Genomic DNA, 21461 nt, shown 5'->3' on the forward strand with positions numbered 1-21461 from the left:
CTCCAATCTCCCAAATTCACCAGGCTTTTTCTGTCCCTCTGGTAGTCCAAAATGCCCAGGGCACATTTATTACATACTGTGCTTTTGACCAGAGTTTTTATTCTGTTTCTCCATCAGCTATTTCAGATGAAGCATTTTTCAAAGAAGAATATCCATTAAAAAAATACCTTGCTTGAAGGATGTGTTTCCTAGAAAACTCTTCTAGTTGTCAAAGGCATGCACAGAATTTCATGAACATCACTTAATTCCACAAGGGGCTTCACAGGAACAGATACTGGTCAATACAGTCTGGTTCATCCAAAAAACAGGAATAGTACTGAGGGTGAGGAAAGGAAGCAACACAGCTTTTTGCTTGTTTTGAGCTGTCCAAGCTCAAAAAGGCCAGTGCCAGAACAGGCTGTGCCCTAGACCAGTGTAACCTAGGAGTACCACCTGGCATACCACCTGAAGGTACTACCTAGTGATTTCTTATTATAAAACACAGGTCCCATTGAGAGTTGGTGGCTAAGAGCTCACCTAGTTGGCTAACTATTACCTTTCATTAAAGTTAGTGCTGCCATGGATGGGTCTCACTTCTCTCTTCCTCTCAGCCACTCATTCACTCCGTCCCAGCCTCCAGAACTGCATTTTGCATTTATTACCTGAAGCACTCTGTCATATGGCTTGAGGCCACACTGATCTGCTGGCCCATCCGGCCGGACCATATTTACATAGACACCTTTTTCTAACAGGCCATCCGACAAACTGAATCCAAAGTCTTCGCTCTCCGGGTCTTTATGGAGTGTCATCTGGAGAGGCAGAAAGAGAAGAAGCAGGTTTCAATGCAGCAGAGTAAGGAGGGGATGTACAGGGTTGCCAGAATGGGAGCACCACAAGTAATGTGTACAGACCTACAGCAATTCTGCTCTGGGTCTCCTGGGCAGGTTTTTCTGGGCAGGTAACACAGACTGAGCCTTATTTACCTGACACCATCATCACAGGAGAATTGCTTTGGTGACTGGCATAAAACCAACCCCCCGACAGTCCCTGGCTCTTGGATGTGGAAGGAAACACAAGCAGTGCAATACAGAGAGCACTCATGTTCCACCCAAAGAGTAGCAAACAAGTGTTTTTAATGGAGCATCACCTTCCCTGGCCCAGGTTATGCGGTGTGTCCTCTGTGTGTGCCAGACCAGCACATGAAAAATCAACATGTTTACTGGGAATTTTTAATGCAGTGAGTCAAATGCGAAGACAGCTCATTCTTAATACATCACTCAGCAGGAACATCAAAAATTCTCCATATTAATCACAAGTTATTTTCAGAAAATTCATATCAGTAAGTGCTGATGCTCTGAGTACAAGAAATGGGCAACCTCATCATCCTTCCCTTGGGCACGTCTCACTTTGGCCTCATCCAAAGGAGGAGAGCACTGCTGGAAGTGTGTCTTGCCATGGGATAACACTGGGAACCAGGGACAACTGATGCCCCAACACTACCAAAATCTCCCCTTTCCTCCCATGAGCTGGTAGTGAATCTCTACCAAGGCTCACAGTCCATGACTGTGCTCCTGGCTGGGTGAGCCTCACGGATCTGTGGTCCTGGGGAAGCACAATGCTCATGACAACACACAGGAGCATTCCACCTGGCCTCAACCTCATTTCCAAACACAGCCAACACCAGATGGTCCAGCAGAATAAAGAGTAACCCTATAACATGCTTAATTACACAGCTCTCCTCCTTCAGGTACCAAGGAGTTTTATTTAAAGACACATTTGCCATGCCCTGAAGAGCAAAAGTAGATCAAACATGAAAAAAGTTATTTTTTCCAGCTAGCATAACTGCAGGTTTCATTCTGAAGTCACAATAGGAAAGAAGAAGGCAATCAAATTTTTGAAACCTCTCCAGCTCCCTTCCCTGCTTGCATTCTACATCAGCAGCTTCTAAAGTTAATTACTTTTCCTAATTACCATTGCCTTGCACAATGGTTAAACTGACTACATTCAGCTGGATGCTGAAATCAAACCAGTATCCCATCACAGGAGTGGAAGTGGAGGGAAAACAAGTCATTTTTTATTTGAGAAGTGGCCTACTAAATGGAGTGTACCACAGGAAAAGAGCTGATGGGTCTCCAGGGGGGCATATTTTGAGCTCTCTCACTTTTATCTGTAGCACCAATTAACAAACTCCAGAACACAAGGACCTGAAAATCTCATATAAAGAGAAATAGCAAAGCCCAGGTTTGAATCTCACTGAATGATGGCAGCTAAATCCCATCACTCTTCTGAAGGGGCCCCTTCATCTTAATCTGACCTTCTGGAAACCTTTTATGCAGACCTTGGTGAAGGCCGGCTTTTACGAGGACCAATTTCTGGGGGTCCCTCAGAGCAAAGCAGATTTTTTACAAGGTTGCAAAGGTTCTACAGCTTTAACCATTGAGGCAGTGCAGTGCCACAGTTATACCCACCCTTGGCGACACAGACCTTGTGAAACTCAAGGGGGGTCGGGGACATGATTTCCTGCATCTCCTTCTCGATCTTCTTCATGTCCAGGTTCCTCTCGTTCTTCTTGGCAGGGGAGCCGCTGCCCTCAGTCTGTCCGTCGGTGCAGCTGGAGTTGGCTTTCCTCAGTGGGCTCATTCCTGAGGGGCTGACAGAGTCCAGGAGCAGCTTGCTGCCCTCCAGGCCCAGGTTGTGCACGCTCCCTGTCATGATGGACGCCTGCAGGGCAAAGGCACAACGTCACTCTGCTGAGTCAGCAGCAGGAAGAAATGGACCACGCGGCCGCTAAAGCGCCACGGACAACACGGTGGCACCGCTGCTCTCATTAATCAGAAAGGAAGTACTGAGAAGCTCTTCCTGTTGGCTGCAAGAACCATCCCCAGACCTCGAGAGCCTGCTTCCAGGTCTATGGCTGAGCCACTTCATGCTCTCCCCCCCCACCCCAACAGGGAGCTTAATCTCAGAAAGAAGCATTTGTTAAGCGCTGCCTTGTTTTTCCATGACCCTTTCTACACAGACAGGGCCAGGCAGGCCTCATCTTGTGCATGAACCATTTTGATAGTCAAGGAGGACGAATGTACCATTCTCAGGGAGCTCCCAGAAGAACCAGTGTCTGCCTGGTTCTCCAGCCTACCCCTGCAGGCTGCAGCTCCTCTCCAGCATCACACAGTGCTGGCAATGGCCCAGGAGGGTCAATGCGTTGGACCCCACTGAGGCCAATTCAGCACAAAAATTAGGATTCTATCTGTCAGTAAATAGGAGCTGTCACTGAGCAAAACTGCGTTAAAAATATGAAATTAAGTAGTATTTAAGCCTCACCATCCTTGATAGCATACATTAAAAGATGCCCCTAAGTAGATTCCACTCCATTTGGCAATGTTTTTCACTAATGAGATTACGTTGATCAAAGCTAATGAAGGGGTCAAGAATCCAATCTGTGGAACCTCAGCTGGCTCCAGGTCATGGAGTCCATTTAAACAGCGTAATGAAACCTATAATTTCAAAGTTCAAGTTCAAAGGGTCTGCAGCCCAAATAAATGTCAAAAGGTAGAAGAAATGAAAGGAAAGGTAGGGAGCAGACAGCAAGATTCTTCAACACTAAATGTGGCAAGTCAAAGAGCAATTGCTCCTGTGCACAGGGGAAATATCATCCAACTAATTCTCTAATCAAGACCCTCCAGCTCTTTGCACCAAGGTGGAACCAAGCCAAATAAAGTGAATTATGGTGGCAGTAGGAAAATGCCAGCACTACCAAAAAGGGTTGGACAAAATACAGAAAAGCTTTCAGCTTTGCACTTTTCAGGTCTTCACACGACTTTATCAGCTCAAGTTTGGGCAAAACTCAAATAACCTGCTACATGGAAGGACACTGACTTACCACATACTTGAAAGGCAGGCTAACAAACAACAGCACAGCCAACCAGGGTACATTTGGTCACTGCCCTCAGGTAGCCTCAGCCCCCAGGATGTTGTGCTGTGTGTCCCAGCACCAGCACTCCAGAGCCAGGGAGAACGGAATGGTCTGTGTATATCATGGCACTGCCCTCCCCCAAAAAGGCTGCAAATACCACAACCAACCAGGACCCAACAGCATTAGACCCCTTCTCCATCTTCACAGCATTTAAACCCTCCTTGAAGCACCATTAGCAATTTCCCAAAGTTTTTCCATAAGCTTTAGGTTTAGTGCAAGCAGCAAAAATTCCAGATTTCTCCAGCCTGTGGCAGCTCTGCATTATCTTTCCCATGTCTTGGCTGCCCTCAAAGCAAAGCAGAGGCACACACTTTACTGGAAAAAGACTTTTTCTTCCCATATTCATAGCCTGGATTCCGACTGTGTGTGAACCTGTTTCTAGGCTATCATGGGTCACCTTGCACAACTCTTCTTATTTAAAAGCAAAGTATGATGTGCCAATCTAAAAAAAAGAATACAAACAAATCAAATCCCTGACTGTCATAAAAACACAGGAGGCGGAGTGTTGGGGATAAGAAAGCTGAAATACAGCAAAGGCCCCAGTAAGCACTGCACATCCCACAGCACGCTTCACAAAGGCTGAGCACATGGAGAGAGAGGAATGGGTCAGTCGTATCTTGGATTCGATAAAAGGGGAGTTGAACCCAACAGATTCCTGCTAAAAACAGAGCACTTCCCTTCTGTCCCCAAAACTTTCAAAATATTCTAGAAATGTACTCAATACACAGAAACCCTGCAAGTGTTCAGCTTTCAGTAAGATTCATTTACACATTTAAAAACATTTCTGTAACTGTCAAAGCACCAAAGAGCAAAGAACAGCAATTACAGCACGGTTCCCTGGAAAACAAAAGAGAGTCCAGCAAATCCCTTCTTTAGCATTTAGATACCAGCAGAAAAGAAATATTTATGCATCATTTTAGAGAGGTACTTTCTCTTAAGCAGTCAACAACTGTTCAGAAAGGTTGCGAACAGCTGCCTGAACTCGTTCCTAATTGCATTCAGATCCAGGAAATAAGTGATTAAGAGAAAAAGTTATAGTCTGGGAGGGCTGGGGATTCGGGATTTTGAGTGTGTTGTGGGTTTTTTTTAAGTCAGCATTTTCTTAAGCAGTCAAGATAATAAAAACAGCATTCCATGCTTCAGCACAATAAATTTAATTGAGATTTCCTCCTCTACTTACAGTTGCTAAGAATCAAGGAGGAAAGGACTATTAGCAAGTCCCTTGTCACAATACAAACCAAAACAGGACCTTCCTCTCTGACCTTCAATTGGTCAGAAGACGCCTCTTTTTCTCTGAAGCCTCAGCAATATGCAACTGTACATAAAACCAGTCCCACTGGGAGTGATTATAGGGCATGACCCAGAGAGTTCTCCCCAGTCCACTGCACCTGGAGGACACAGGGAGAGATGGTCTTATGGGGTCATCCTCCTTCATTCAGGCTGTGGGAGTTGAACTAGGGAAGGGAGCAACACAGGCCCCATCCTGCCAGGCAGGTTTGCTTCCTGCTGCTCACAGTCTCAAGGGGGCCCTTTACTTGCATCCCATGACTTAGAAGTCCAGGCTCCTCATCCTATAACCGGACACAATAACATGACCTCCAAAGCATTTTGGATAAAGAAAAGAGAAAGTGGTTTGTGAAGAGAGGAAACACCTTTATTTCTGCAGGAAGCAATTACTTTCTCAAATTTTTCCATGGGGAAGGCTGGCTGAAGAGCTTCCAATTACCTATTTCACTAAAACAGTTGCCGGCAGAGTGACAGCTGCATGCAAGATTCGTGTGCCTGTCGGCTCTTGAGGCAAGCCAAGGCTTCAGTCCCAGTGGGGTTCTGTGGGGCTCCTTTTGCTTGGCCTTCAAGTGCTTTAGACAGACAATATCTTTCCAAGCAGAGGGTTTGTCACTGGATAGGGAAGGCTTGCCAAAAGTCATGTGAAGGTTATCGGCCAGCAATGGTTCATGAAAAGGGCGAAGAGTTCCTGGCAGGCAAGACATGGTCTCAGGGAAAGACCTGAGATGCAAGCAGCTGTCTAATGAGGCAGAGTTACCCGTTAGCACAAAGCCTGACAGGAATTAAACCCAAACCCTTCTTCACACCACCAGCAGCTCAGGGATGCTATGGGCAAGTAACATCTGGGGAAACGGTCTAACATTTATGATAAGAGCAAAACAGTCAGGTCAGCAGCAAATTCAGAAAGTGATTTACCTCAATCTCCCTCAAAAGTTCAGACTGGCCGCATGTTTCCAAATCTTCCAAAGCTTCTCCAAAAACACGCCAAAAATTGTCCTCGTGAGTGGTCTCAAGGCCATTTTGGCGGTTGGGGTATCTGTTGTAACGTAGGAACCAAATATTGTCAGCACTCTTCTGCAGCGGGGTGAAAGCTGCAAGGCTACAGCAAGTGTCTCACCAGTAAAAGCAGACTTGAAGAATCTTCATATACAAAAGCAAACAATATGAATTTTTCAAACAAGAGTCCACATACGAGACCTCCATGCATTTACTAACGGGGCAAGTGTCCTTCAAAGGAAGCATTAAGTTGGTGTAGTAATGTCAAAGTTCAAAGGGTAAATTAAGAAGTGCCTGTAGGAAGATTGTAGGTTTAGGAAGACTTTTTGGTGAAATAGAGAAGTGAAAGAAAAAAGGATGCGTTATGGGTAAACCAGGAGCCTCAGAGACTGTTAGTACAAAGGCTGATGGGATAGAGCTCAGATCTGAGACACAGAACACCTGAGAAGAGAGAGAAAAACACAGAGGGTAACAGACATGGTGAGAAAATGATAAATACATTTGGTCTCTATGAGAGTAAATAATGCAAAGATGTATATAAAAATGACTGCCTTGGGCTGGAAAAGCAAATGCACACTACAGCCAGCAGTATCAACAGTGTCATGTACAACCCATACAAACCAAGTTTCATTTGCTTAGGGATGGCCAGGGAACTGAGCTGTTACTTTCAGGAGGTCTCTCTTTTTTGCTGTATAGCAGTCTTGGCAATTACAGCTGTGTAAATTTTGCCATCAGTTCTGTCTACAACAGAGAGTAAGGTTAGAAAGAACCTCTCTCAAGCTGGTACAAACACATGTTAATGTGAACATCGTGTGCTGGGGATTCTGCAACTCCCCACCTTGGCAGATTCAGCACTTTTTATCTCTGACCACAAGCCAGGGTCAATTCTCATACCTCTAAATCAAACAGCAATTAAACATGGTGAAATCCTCTGAACAAAAAAGCTGGTGATGCTGGACACCACTTACTGAACATCCGACTGCAAAACTCAGACCACTGGTGCTCTGTTTAACAGAAGCCTCTTGAAGGAAACTCTCTGTGGTGTTAAATCAAGATCATAATAAACCCACTAATGTGTAATGGGAAGGGCCCCAAGGGGACAGTAATATTAGAGCAGACCTAGTGCATCTTATACATATCTTATAAGGAGCTGCATGGATGATGCTCCAGCTCTGCACCATCTGGTAGTATCTTGCATAGTTTAATGGTCTTCAGCTCCACAGACAGGAAGAAACACTTATTCACCAAAGCCACTCAGCAAAGTCAAAATATTTTACTTGAGTACATGTCACAGAAAGCTTGGTCTCCACTAAATATATAATGACCCCTTGGTCTTTTTTCAGATGTTTAACTGCAAAGACTTTAACACACACTTTCCCTTTGATCCATTGGTTTAAATGGGAGTCAATAGCAGGCAGAAACTCACTCACACACCCTTTTGCTCCTTGTGGGATCATGGACTTCCTGAAGAGAGCAGTACATGACACGGCTTATTGTATTTTAAATTCACCCCTATCTTTCGTCAGCTTTTAAAGGACAGTAGCCTTTACGCCAGGCAGAAAGGTCAAATAAACACCCAGCAAGACTTTATAAAAACAAACCAAAATTTCCCCCAAAAAGGAATTTTTGATTTTTTCCCCCTTACTCATTTCCTTCCTCTGCTCCCAGGTTCCCAAAGCGGCAAATGTTCCTTCTAGTTACCAGTGTCTTGCCTCTCAGAGCAGCAATACACAAACACATCCAGGACACAGATGAATCAGACTGAGCTCCCACATCACTGGGTCAGCAGGTTCTACCAGGCTAAAGGCTGTCAGGGTTTGTTTTTCTCTCTAATAAAGAGGGCATGAACCATCTCACTTGCACTTTGACATCAGGGCTCCGAGTCCTCATTAGGGACACAGGGGTTTCGAGGGGTCAGATTTGCCAACTTCAGCTGCCAGCAGCCTCACCAGGAGAGCCACGAGGGATCAGTGACCTCTGTGAGCTGGCTCTCGCTGAGAGGCAAAACAAGAACAATGTCTCCAGTGCTGCCAGCCTTCCTGCCAGCTTGATCATCTTTAAATAGGTGGAAATGGCCATGAGATGTTCTAAGGGTTTTGTTTGGACAAACAAAAGTTAAGGAAAAAAAATAGGAGAAAAAAGAACCGACAGTAACAACACGACACACACAACTATGGGGACTCTGGAGGATGTCGAGGGGAGGGGAAGTTTTGAAGCAATGGGGCTTTTCCATTACGTGTGGCTCAGTGAGGCACAGCCTCTGGCCAAGGCAGATCCAGCAGGATTTTCACCCAAAGCACAAGGCAGTTGCAGCTGCCCCCGTGGCCTCAGGAGGTGAGCTAGCATTTTCCCCATGCTGGCTGAGCTGGGGGATTAACTTGACCACATTCACTCAGTGTAGCTTTGTTTGAGGTGTTGGAAGGGCCAAAGTGTGATGGAGAGAGAATCCAGCCACATTTCTGGTAGATTTTAATATCGGTATGCAGCCTCACACTGGTCCTCCAAGGGTTTGGTTGGCCTCTTTGTGGCACTGAGCTGTTGTGAAGCTGCATCCTTACTCAAAAAAGGCTGGCCAACACACAGAGGGACAGCCCTGACCGTATCTATTTATTTCACCTAAACTACAAAAATACTGCAGCCTTTACATGGCAGGACTAAGAAACATGGTAGGAACTTGTGGTCCATGCAGTTGAGACCACCCTAACTCCGGTCACAAATGTCGCCTGGCCACTGCAGAGGTGTTACAGAGCTCCACTCAGGGTAACCTGGCAATGGGGAGGTGGCCCAACACAGCTGGTTGTTGATGGAGGGGACATTACTGGCCCTTCCATCACATTTCCATGCCCCTCTTGTCCCTGTGCAGTGACTCATACTTCCAAACACCTCCCTGCCTCCTCCCACCTCTCCGTACCTGCTGGGCTTGTCCCAGTCATCTTCACTGAAGCTTCCATCCATGTAGGGGTATTTTTTCCTGGGGTCTGCTGGAGGGGTGCTGCTCTTTTGCCTGCTGTGTCTCCACTCGTGTGGATGGAGGGCTATGCTGGCAGCCTGCGGTATGTACGTGCCTAGGGAAGGCAAGAAGGAGAGGAGGAAGAGAGAGGGCAATACCTGGTCAGAAATCCCAGATGGAGTAGGACACACAGAGACAAGGGACGCTGCTTCCTTAGGTCCCAAATGTGAGGTCACATGTATTGTACACTTTCCATCTCAGTCATGCAAAAGCAGTTCTTCCAATCTCTTCTGGCTTTAACCAAAGCAGCTTCTCAGGATGTTGACATGGAATGCTCCATTTCTCCTTTTCTCCCCTGCTTCTCAGTAGGTTTATGGTGTGGGTCTGGGATCTGCTCCTGGGAGTACACATACCCACACATGCAGATCCTGCCTCCAGCCAGTTCCAGCTGTGGTTAACAGCTCCTGACTCCACACTGTACCCAGCAGAAATAGTGTTGTTGCATCAGTCACCTTTAAATACAACAAGTTCTTCAAAGGGCAAAGTGAGGATCCTGAAAAGCTCCCCTCAGCGGTAGTAATGAGGAAGAGTCAGCTCTGATCCTAAGAGCTGCCAGCCAGTTCTCTCAGGATTCCCACACCTTTGGGATCAGCTGGTGCAGGTACAGGAAGCTGCTTCAAAGAGGTGTGTGTGTAAAAGGCAAGGAGTAGGATGAAAAACTCTGCTGGCTTGAGAGCAGAGGAGGCCCATCTATATCACATTTGACCAATACAGGAGATCAATACAGACTGTTAGTATGAAATCCAGCAAGTTTCACTACATCTGCCCCCATGGCCTTTTCCATACTGCAGTGTCTTACCCCAGAGATGAAAATCCATCACTATCAAGTCACAAGTCCCTCAAGTCTCATGAGAAGCTGCCTAAACAGAAAACTTCCAAAACAGACCATTCCTCAGCAGTGTCAGTGCCTTCTGCAGTAGAAATAAATCTCCTGAGTCCCCTGCCCACCTCTGAGTGCCCATTCAGTGTTTTGGAGAAATCCTCAGAGCCTTTCCAAGAAACATCATACACTCCCATCACTCTTTGCTGCGCCAAGCAAAGAGAAGAAAGTAATGGAGAAAAAGGTAATTAAAGGAGACTTGATGTCCTAAACAGCTAAGAGCACTGGAAATACCCAAAGACAATGCCAACACTTTTTCTGAAAATGCCAAGACCTGTTATTTCACTTAACTGATTGTTTCCTCTGTGTGTTTTTAAAGGTTAGACTTCTCTGGAAGAAGCCCCAGGAAAATTGCTTGCCAACATCTTACAGCAAGCACTCACTGCCTGCCAGAGCAGGACAAGGGCCCTGGATTCAGGTCCTTGCAGCAGGTGGGCAGCACATCTGGGCCAGGCACAGGGGCATGTGTCCAGAGCAGTCACTTGGCATCGTAACAGATTCACCTCCTCCTTCCAGAGAGAAGGGCTGGATCCCTGGGATTCAGAGCCACCTGGTGGCATGTTCCCACCCTGCCCAGCACAGCTTCCCTGCCAAAATCCTTCCTTGAGCCATCTCCTACTGCTGTGGATGAACCTAAAAGCCCACAAAGCTGCAGATCCTGATCTATAGTTCTCATTTGGGGTTTAACCCCTAATCTCCAGGCTCTTTGATTCTCAGGTTTCCCTGCACCCTGCCTTCCATGCCCATCCCATGGGCAACCCCCCATGCCCTACCTTCCAGTACCCCCTTTTCCAGCCAGCACCACTGCACCACCATGCAGCCAAATGCAATTACCAGGGAAGACAAGAGAGCCCCTGAAGCAAAGTTGCAGTGTGTGGATCTTGGGCAACTTGGCACCAGCCCTGCTCCCTGGGGTGCTGTGCTCAATTACTTGTTCTCAATTTACTAGCAAAGCAATCACTTCCCAGCGTCCAACTTGTGTTAACATTCAATTAGATGGAGAAGGATTGCAGCATTATGAAGGCCAGGGGATTCCTCCTTAATGAAGCCTCCAGTCCCAACTGTGCTCCCAAATTAAGACTTCAGACAAACAGAAGCTGAAGGAAGACACAGAGATGGGCAAGGAGACCCCCGGGCAGTGCTGTCCCTTGAACTTGGCCAGAATGCAGTGAGCACAACACACACACTTCGCAGCAGCACCCTGCAGCATCCCTCCCTGTTTTCACACTCTGTTCTGGACAGGAGTGTTTCCACACCAGTCTCCTCTTGCAGCATTGATTCAGGATTTTGGTTTGCTTCAACATGGGCTAATGATAGCTTACATCACTAAATCTGAACTGGTATAACTATTGTCCACTGCATTTCTCCAAGTAAAAATATATTCCCATGACTACAGTATCCTCCATTCCAGTTCCACATCTGCTAGAAGCCACAGCTGAATAAACCTGACCTCGAAGACATGTGTTCATCTGATCACTCACCAGAGAGTTAGAGATACTTTCTTGTAGTATTACCTTAATTATTTTGTTAAGCAAGTGCTTCTAGTCACAAGATATTCTTGTGGATTTTAAAATACCCTGAAGTGGATTATTTTGTCCTACAAGGTCTCTCTGGAGAAATAAAAGTGAGCTATGGGCCAAATACTCTGTAAAACATACAGCCAGTGAATACTGTCTCTGATTATGCGAATTATAAAGTGCTGTAATGGTTTTGAAAATGATGAGAACAGTATGATGCCATATAAGCCAGAACAAACGTGCCAATAAAAGCCTAAACAGATACACCAACTCAAAGCACCACATGAGTGCATTCTAAAATACATTTTGTTCCTTGCTGGAAGCAAGAGGCCATACAAATGTGATCAGGCCACAGGCTTTGGCTCACGTTCAGAGACAAGACCCAGAGAGAGCAGAGACACCTAAGAAAACACAGCCTTGGCTTACCTTGGCTTCCATACCCAGCATCAATGGCAGAGCCATCCCAGGACTCCACAGTGTTGTCCACACTCGGAATTGTGTTGGAGTATATCTCAGACAGCTTGCTAGTTTTCTGGGAGTCTGGCAGTTCATCTTCTGGGTCGCTTATTTCGTTTATGCTCCCCGACTTCTTGGGGTAGGATTCTGCAACAAGAACATCCTGCTTTAGCAGGCATGAAGAGCAAGCCTCAGGGAAAAGCCTATGCTGACACAGGAGCAAGCCCAGGTACTGTAAGTCTTTAAAGTACCTCTTTAGCTTTTCAAAAGTAGCTGAGAAAGGCATGTGCAATGAAGCTGAAAGGATTTAATGCATTACTCTTATCTCGAGCTGAATCAAGAAAAATGCCTGAGTTTTTAGCACATGGAATACAAGGAGCAGCCATGGGGATTTGAGGATTACCACATATGAGAGAGCTGGGACCTAAAGCAATTCACAAGCACATCTTCCTGTGTCTTTGGAAACTTCCTCGAAACAACCCCACCCAGAGAAGTGTTGGCTCCTGCAAGCAATACCCTGTAGCTTCTCTGGTCTCAGAGGGCCTCCTTTATACTCAGAGCAGCACCAGGGCAGGTGCTGGCTGCAGACTTGGCTACAGACAGATGTTTTAATTGGACTCCAATGACAACCACCACTGCTGAAGTTATAGCCCTTTTCCATGACTGTACAACCTCATAAGGACTCAAAGCTAACCACCACCGCTCCAGAGTCTCCCACACATGTGACAACAGTGGAATTCCTGGGTGTGGTATTTTGAGGCTGAATTTCCCCTGATCAGTGATCAGAAAATGGGAGCTGAATGCGAATGATGAAGCCCAGACCTTCCCTTTCATTATTTTAGTTATATTTAGCCCATTATTTAGGGCTAACAGGCCCTTATTATCATTATATCAAATTTCCTTTCAGGCAAAAGCTATGCAAAGAATGATTTCTCAGCACAAGCACTCTTTGTGCTGAATATTTTTAAGTCCTTGCTGACTAGATATCTTGCTAGCAGTCCACACCCTAGATCTCTGACCTGAGGGATAAAAAGCTCTCTGAAAGCCTGCATTTGTCAATGAAGACAGATTATTTTACCAAACAAAGCCCAGTGTCCTGAAAGTCCCTATTTTCCAAGCCTTCAGAAGATTGCTCACTATGATTAACTCTAGATTACCTTGAAATTTCAATTACACCTGCTTCATTCTCAGAATGATTAATGAGTCTCCAACAGGCACTTGCATGTCAATTACTTCACCAAGTGCTGTGACAATGCTAAGTGTCAGCAGGTGGAAAAAATGAGCATTTCAGACCAAAGACCAAGACATTTGGCTACAGGGGAAGACACTGGGGCTTCTTGAAAAGGAATCAATTCCCCAGTTCTACCTCTATGTGCTATGTAAGAGGTCCATTGCCACTCATCTGCAAACTGCTTTGAGGTCTATAGAAGTTCTATGTTTAAGAGTGATGCCACTTTTTCAGATGCAGGACAGGCATCCCAAGGGCTATGCTTGCTTGGAAAAGCTTTATCTCTTGATTTCTTCTGATTACCACAGCACTCTGGGCCACTGGCTGGGTAAGTCCAGCCAAATCTACAGACTGCAGCAGCATTGCACCAAAAAAAAAAAAAAAAAAAAATTATATATATATATAAAATAATGGGGATGAGAGACACTGGAATGAAGCCAGACTGCACCTGGTACTTTCTGAATGTAACGAAATTTTGTTTGGCTGTGGTCATGCAATTGGGGAGAAAAGTTTCAATGATCCTGCTTTTTTTCCAATTATCCTTCTGTCCCCAAAAAAACTGTGACCTGCCAGTACTAAGTATGCTTCTGCTTTTTTACACTGTGTCAACAACAGCTTCAGAGGCACAGGAAGTTTGGCAGGGAAACCAGCAGGGAATGCCTAGAATAAAGTTAGATACTTTGAAAGATGATCTTAGAACCCCAAGCCAGGAAAAGAGGTGTAACAGATTTATTGCCAATTGTTGTCAAAAAGTTGAATTAAAGATGGGGGGAGGGGTGGGAATTCATGGATTCTATCAACTCAGAATCTCCTTGCTCATTTCACAGGGTCTATTTTTAAAAGATCCCACATTCTTATACTTCCAAAAGTAACTTCTGCTTCACTTCTGTGTGAAATACCAACAGAGACAGGGAATGGCAACAACAGTACAAAGCATCAATCTGAATTAAAAATTGCCATTGTCAATCAACCTGCTGTTTCATCTCTTACCATCACCACAGAGAGGCTTTGGGTTGCCTTTTCATCATCTGTGAGTCCAAAGTTCAAGAAACTCACGTTTTCCCACAGTGCCCAGCCGTGCCCATGACCACACTGTCTCATCTCACCTTCCACAACATGACAGCAACCCCAGGAGTGCCTGCTCCATGGCCCAGGGTCCCTGCTGGGATGAGCCTTCCCCCTCCCCACCCCAGCTCCTCAACTCACTCTCTGTCTGCTTCTTGATCTTGAGGGTGACGGTCTCTCCCGCCATCTGCAGCAGGTGAATGGCCTCGCTCAGCGGTTTGCCCTTGAGGCTCACGTTGTTGATCGCTAAGATCCGGTCCCCGATGTGGATGGCTCCGGTTCTGGAGGGAAAAGGCACTGTCAGAAACTCCAGAGAAGCAATCCTCTGGAAGAGAGGACACTCAGCTGTCGCTTGAAGAAATTAACTCTCAGCACTTTAAAATATGTCTTTGTTGCCTCTTGGTACACTCTATTCCCGTGCAGTATACCCTTGGTACACTCTATACCACATACCAGGAATGTGGGTCCTCCCCAGCTTCCATGGGCACAGACATACAAATACACATCAGAACACATGAACTCCTCAAATCCCAGGCCCCTCAGGAAATGGGACTGCAGATGAGCTTAGAGACAAAACACTTCAAAGCAACAGGGTTAAAGCAAAAGCATTTTCAGTACATGGAGTCCAACACAGGGTTGAACTGAAGGACATGTTCACCCTGATGGAAAGAAATTATCCAACAAACCTAGAAACTTATTGGGAAAAAAAAAAAAAAAGAAACAAAATAGTTCAATAAAATTGCTTGTGTGTGCAAGCATGAGCTGAACCAGCTGCAGTTAATGATATGCTTAAAGCTCACCCTACTCAGCTACATCCCTGTGACTTTCTCCAGCAGCTCAGGAAGAGGTTGTGTTTTATTGCTCAGACACGTTCCAGCACTGGCTATTGCTCTCACCTAGATAAATCCTCAGGCTTCAGCAACAGGCATGAACAAACTAACAAGTCACGGCAATTCTGCCCTCGTCCATCCTTTCCCTCTGTCTGCTCACAGGCAAAGACTCACTTCACCTCTTCCCAGTGAAGCTCTGGGATGTGTCACAGCCACTGCCAAGGCTGGAGTTCATGCTAGCCACTGGCTGCGCTGAGCTTCCCAAACTCACACTACAGCTCCCAAAGTCCAGCACACAAGAACAGCAACCACCTCCTCCTCCAGTACTGTGGGAAGTTCTGCTATCAGGAACCTCTGTGATGGAGCCAGGAGGAGATGCAAATCTGGACTGCAATATCTTTTTGTCCATGGCAACTTGTCTCCCTCAGGTTGCATCTCCAAACAGGACTGCAGCTCCTGCAGAACTGGAATTTGATATACAAATGCAGGCAAAACAGCTGCTTGGCTTTCCCCAAAATATCAAAGTTCTGTAGACACACTGCTGTGAAACATCCACTATAAGTATATCAAATCAGGAAAAGCAGCCAAGTAGCAGGCAGGATTACTCAGGCTGTGGCTTCTGTTGCTGCTGAGGTACTCAGCAGTGCCATGATGGTCCCAGCAGCCACTAGATGTCCGTCTTGTCCCACCCAAATCATCCTGGAAAAGCTGTCAGGGAAACATTTGTGCGTTCAAACAAATTGCAGTTCAAACTGGGACTGGAGTATTTGTCTTAAAAATTTCACCTAATGTAGTCAAAAAAATCAAGCTAAACTGCTGGCAGTTTACAGTTGATCCTTTTCTCACTGCAGTGCTTCTGCATTCAAGGGTTTCCTGCTGTATCCCTGAACCCAGCATGGGGACACATCCATCTAAGACACCAGCCCAACCAGCCAGCCCTGAACAACATGACGGCTCTGCAGTAACTGTGAAAGTCTCTCAGCAGGGAAAAATGCAGAAAAAATTAAAGAGAGAGGTCACTTTTAGCCAGGTATTTTTCTTTAGGGGGGAGAAAGCAACCCAAGTCTGTTTCTCTCAGGGTCCCCCTGGGAGGCCAGGCACACAGAAGCTGAGCAGGACTGACAGAGAAAGCAGTTTCCAGCTAGTGACCCTTGTGCCTCTCTATTACTACCAACAGTCATTAATTCACCTCAAACACAAAGCAGCCCAAGGAGCCATGGGCTGCATGTCTCTTTTTGCTCAGAGGGGACACGCAAGAACAGAACTGAGTAACAGGTAAGTGGAAAGGTGTAAAAGGGGCTGCAGCCACTTCTCAGCAAGCACTGGGGAAGAGGTGGCTGCCTACATCTGGTAGGGATTAACTTGGTACATGGGCAGGGTCCCTGTCCCTTTTCCTCCCCGCCAATATTGCTTGGTGCTGGATACTTCTGGACCAGACTCTCCTGTAGCCACCCCTATCTACTTGAACAGGTGGCACTAAAGGAGGCTGGTCTGGCACTTTGAAATGTCAGCAACAGCCGAAAATTGCTCCTGGAGAATCATTGCACCTCAACCATAATTGAACAATATTGTTCAGGCACGCTCCCTTGGTCAAGAAGAAGGAAAACACAAGTCCTGTGGCACAGGCTTAAGCTATCTGCAGGCACTCAAGGAGGGGACACAGACAGCAACATCAGAGAATCACAGCTCAACACCAATCTAAGCCTGAGCTGCTTTTGTAGTTTTCTATAGGATCAAACATGAGGAAAAAAGAGTTCAAGTTCAAGATAAAACCTAAATCATCTGACTCTGAAGCCTTTTTGACTTAGGCAGCCTGTGACCCATAGACAGATGTGTGACTGATCCCTGCCTCCCCCACTGCCAGCAGCCCAAGATGCAGGGCAGACTTTCACCTGTGCCTCTGCAAGAATGGCCTGTGGATTGCTCTTATCAGACACTGGGATCAGGTCCATCCTATGTCAGTGCTGCCGAACCATGTCCTGTATTCCAGCAAGAGCATGGATTTGGATTTAAATCTCCATCCTTCAATGAGAGCCTGGCTAAGGGCCTCTGGGGCATGGATAAAGGTAGAGACGTCAGGAAAGGGACAATTTAGGATAATACTAGGAGCACCCTTCTTCCCTTGACAAGGTCGAATCACCCCCTTCTCTCACTTGCAGGAGAAAAAAAAAAATGCACCTTTCCTGCAAGCAGCCTTCATCCCAGTGCCCCTTGCCCTCCCCACAGGAGCCAAGGTTATCCCTGTGCTGCTCTGTCCCCATGGAGTTATCTGCTACTCAGCCACAGTGAACGTGCTGAACATCTCCATCACTCTTCTCACAAGGCTTTTCATTCCTCACTGCCTGCTCGCTCCTGATCAAAATTCAGCAGTACTGCAGCACTCGCCTGCACTACATTCCTGGCCGTAGCAGAATGTGCATCCGAGTTCAAAGGAGGACAGCTGTGGAATTGCAAAGGGAACTGAGATCAACAAAGGTACAAGACTGTCTTCTGACACCTGACAGCATTTGAGCTGGCTATTCTTAACCTCTCTCATGCTGGGTTGCAGGTACAGTAAAAAAGTGTTACATAAAAAAGCCTTGGATACTCTGTGACTATTATTTTATAAGAAAAAAGACCAAATCCTACAGTGGCAGGCAGTGATGTAAAATCCCCAAAGAGAAGAATCACTAATGACTAAGTCCATCCCCTCCTTTCCCAGGAGACACAGACCTTCTGCATTCTGCACCAAAGGGAAGCAATGGAAATGCACAGCAGTGTGCTGAGAGCTCTGGGAGCCCAATGCAGAAAATGACACAAAGCTGTTTCACAGACCAGCTAAGAGGAAGTGAGGTCTTGAAACAGAAAAAAACAAAGGCCAGATTTGCTGTCAAACATCCCCAAGGTCTTGCACTTTAAACCGGTTTGTTCAGGGTATTTTTGTGGCTGTTCTGCCTGTCAGGCAGCACAAAGTAAGGGACCCTTAGAGAAGCGTGAGTCAGGGCTGCCAAAATGATCTATTTACAAGTCACAGCTCCCATATAGAAAGATTAATTAAGATAGAGTGTATGACTCAGTTCCACCTTATACTCTCAGGAATGTCCTGATCCTTTAAATCCCACACATCCACATATATTCAGACCCAGGCACACAGTAACCTCCCTGGAGGCTGAAGGTAAATCTGCTCCTACATTTATTCACTATAAATGCCTGATGTTTTGGCACACCAACCTGCACTGAGATCCCACACATGTAACTGAGCAACAAGGAAGAAGAGGTCGCAAGACACCTGAGATCCCTGGTTTCAGCAGGACACACCACTGCAATGGCCATAAGCCAGTTTAGCAACAGAGGAGTCCTGAACAGAGTCTATGGTGGTTCCACAGGCAGGCTGGGCACTCTCCTGACACAGGGTGTGCATGGCAAATCCCAGACCAGGAAGCACCCCTGTGGAAGAGGGGAAAATATATATGTATTCCCAGCTGCAGAATTCACCTGACTCACTGGATCTGACTTTTCCTGATGTGCCTCTCTCATTGCCCCAGCAACACAGCGGCCACCATCCTGCTTCATGTCACTTGGTACCTTCAGAGCACCTTTCCTCCTTAGCAGACTAAGACACCAAAGGAGAGTTTATGACAGCAGAGGAAATTTGGCATGGTTCAAGACCCCTTCTGAAATCAATTCAGCTGCTCTGCCCCCAAACCTCACCTCTCTGCCAGCCCTCGTTTAGTCAAGCCCGAAATGACAATAGGATCAAAAGGTTCCTCTGTCCCAGAGATGGTTATTCCCAAAGGGCCCCCATATCGCTTCAGCTCCACCGTGTAGATAATTGCACCAGTTGTCTCCTGCTCATCTGAAAGAGAAAACAGGAATTCTTTTCATTTCCCAAATAAAAGTAGTCATAGGAAAGACTTGCAGCATCTAGAAGCATAAGCCAGAAGTCTTCAGTGACACTTGTACCAAATAGGATTTTAACCTTCCAGACATCACTTAAGGGCAGAATAACAAAAATAGACTATAATCAATTGGAAAGTGGTGACGGGGCAGCAGCAGCCCTTATCTTTGTTAGTTTGCACTACCTATTGAGAAATGTCATTACAGTGGACAGGCACCAGTTTGCATCAGGATTTCTGTACCAGAGTTATCTTCATCCTTCCTAATCTTCAATTTGACCAGGTCTTCACACTGCCTTAAAATCTGCACAGCATCCTCCATTGAGCAATTGTCGAGTCGGATGTTATCAATGGCTAACAGCTTGTCTCCCGGCTCCAAGGTGCCAGTTCTACATGGAGAGGAAAAGAAAACTAAGAGTACATTTATATTTGTCTTTCAGATGCCACAACACATTCATTTCTGCAGTGGAAATGACATTATTAACTTTTTACTGTCCTTGATCTTTTCTGGAAAACAACTGTGGCCTGAGTCTGGGACACCTGCAATTTTAGAGAGAGGAAGTTTATGTAAAGCATGTATCCAGACAGAACCAGCCAGGAAGATTAGATAAATATCCTGGGTAACATACAGCCCTGAAAATGCCTGATGTTTAACTGACAGATATTCTACCCCTTCTGGAAACTCCTGTGTGAGCACTCTTAGAAATAAGCCATGCAGCCACACTAAATTCCTCTGAACACCTTGCTATGAGGTATTGGGATCAGAGGGGAAGTCGATAAATGCTGAGTTATTTGCACAGTTCTCCATCAGTGCCCACAATTCACTCAATCTGTTCACCAAAGCAGGAGCTGAGACATGGCAAACTACCTGATGAGCCAGAGCACCTCCCAGGATATATGAAGCCCTTTACCACATGCTCTTAAATGCTAAAGATCCATCTCCTAGAGACTCAGCAGACATCTAAACCAGTACCCTGGTCACCTTCTCCATTAGCTCAATTCTCTTGGCTTCAATACAGATAACTTTTATTGCAAACCCTACTGTGGTCTAAGAAAAACCTCTAGTGCTGAGATCTCCTTGGATCCTGGAAATATCCAGGCACAAGTGTGACTGCTTTGGCTCCATTCAATTTCTCCAGTAGACATTCTAACTGTCATGGAGGGCCATTTTGCAGTGGGTTTGACAGATGGAAAATCCTGCACTCACCTGTGTGCTACACTCCCCTTTTTGATGTCAGAGATGATCAAAGGATCCCCAAGTTTTCTGCTTGTAGCTGCAAAAGAGACACATGGTACAAAGCCTGGTATTGAGTTTGCTGTCCAGGACAGGGATGGTGGATGGTTAATGGGGAGAAGCAGCCATAAGGAAAGAGGATTTATATTCCCATCACAAAATGATGCTTCACAGTTGAACTCCGGAAGCCTCTCCAGGAAGAAAGAAAGAAAAAAAACCATAAATCCCTGCAAAGTTTGTTGGTTCCCCTTTGCCCAGGTTAATTTTCTTTGTACTCCTGAAGGAGAGGACATGTGTCTAGCAGCAAGAGGCTTCCAGCAGCAAGAGGTGGCACTGCCAATCCCAGCACTGTCAAGCACCCCTCACCATCCCTCACACACAAGTCAAGGGAGCCAAAGCCCATGGCTGCAGTCAGAATTAGCAGTGCTGCCTGGAGAGCATCCAGCTCAGCCCCATGCTCCATACAAGCATTTCCATGTTCTTCAAGTAAAGCGGGCAGTGAAATTTTCCAGGTGGAAAACAACCCAAGGAAAAAGCATATTTTTCCAGCTGGTTCAGCTCTCCAGGGCACTTAATCATACAACCAGATGAATCAGGGGTGGTTTGTGCTAGAGCTGGAAGGGGTGAGTGGTTTCCAACTCTTATCTCCTGGCTGACCCTGATAACTTTTTCAGCCCATGAGATGTAAGTACACATCTCTGGGAGCATTTACATTTGCAAACTTGACTGCAAGACCTGCTGCTCTCCTGAGATACCCAAGAGAGATTCATGACTCAAACTCCTCCTGACCTCCTTGTCAATCGCATGCCAAACATACACCAAGAAAGAGCATCCATTCCACCCTGCATCTTTCCCTCCTGCCGTGCTATGGGAATTGCATTGCCTCATTTAAAGCTGACAGAGCTCCTCAGCTTCTCACAAAAACTGTGTGGGAAGAAAGAAACTCACAGCCTCTGAACATATCAGGTGCAGGGCAGAGATTAAAATATCTGTGAGGCACATGGCACCAAATACACAGAGATCCACCTGCCGGAACAGCAGTTAGAGAGCACCCAGAGTCAGACATAATGAGTGTTTACCAGCTTCTCTGCTCTAGATTTTTCTGTTGTTTACATTCATTTATGAGATTTA

General features: G+C 46.0%; 1 protein-coding gene across 6 annotated transcripts in view; it reads right to left on the bottom strand.

Annotated features, from left to right (window-relative positions):
* GRIP2 (glutamate receptor interacting protein 2) overlaps window positions 1–21461 on the bottom strand; it is a 267965-nt gene that overhangs the window by 4013 nt on the left and 242491 nt on the right. For 5 of the 6 annotated variants that reach the window (XM_058422217.1, XM_040076223.1, XM_040076226.1 and 2 more), the window contains 9 exons: window positions 20304–20370; window positions 19340–19485; window positions 18912–19056; window positions 14533–14672; window positions 12069–12245; window positions 9147–9300; window positions 6155–6275; window positions 2464–2700; window positions 642–788 (listed from right to left, as the gene is read on the bottom strand). In XM_058422217.1, coding sequence (XP_058278200.1) covers window positions 642–788; window positions 2464–2700; window positions 6155–6275; window positions 9147–9300; window positions 12069–12245; window positions 14533–14672; window positions 18912–19056; window positions 19340–19485; window positions 20304–20370 — 1334 coding nt within the window. Of the gene's footprint in view, window positions 1–641; window positions 789–2463; window positions 2701–6154; window positions 6677–9146; window positions 9301–12068; window positions 12246–14532; window positions 14673–18911; window positions 19057–19339; window positions 19486–20303; window positions 20371–21461 lie in introns of those variants that run through there. The other variant, XM_040076227.1, reaches the window with a different exon arrangement.

Source organism: Hirundo rustica, chromosome 12 (assembly GCF_015227805.2).
Source record: "Hirundo rustica isolate bHirRus1 chromosome 12, bHirRus1.pri.v3, whole genome shotgun sequence".
Taxonomy (NCBI): domain Eukaryota; kingdom Metazoa; phylum Chordata; class Aves; order Passeriformes; family Hirundinidae; genus Hirundo; species Hirundo rustica.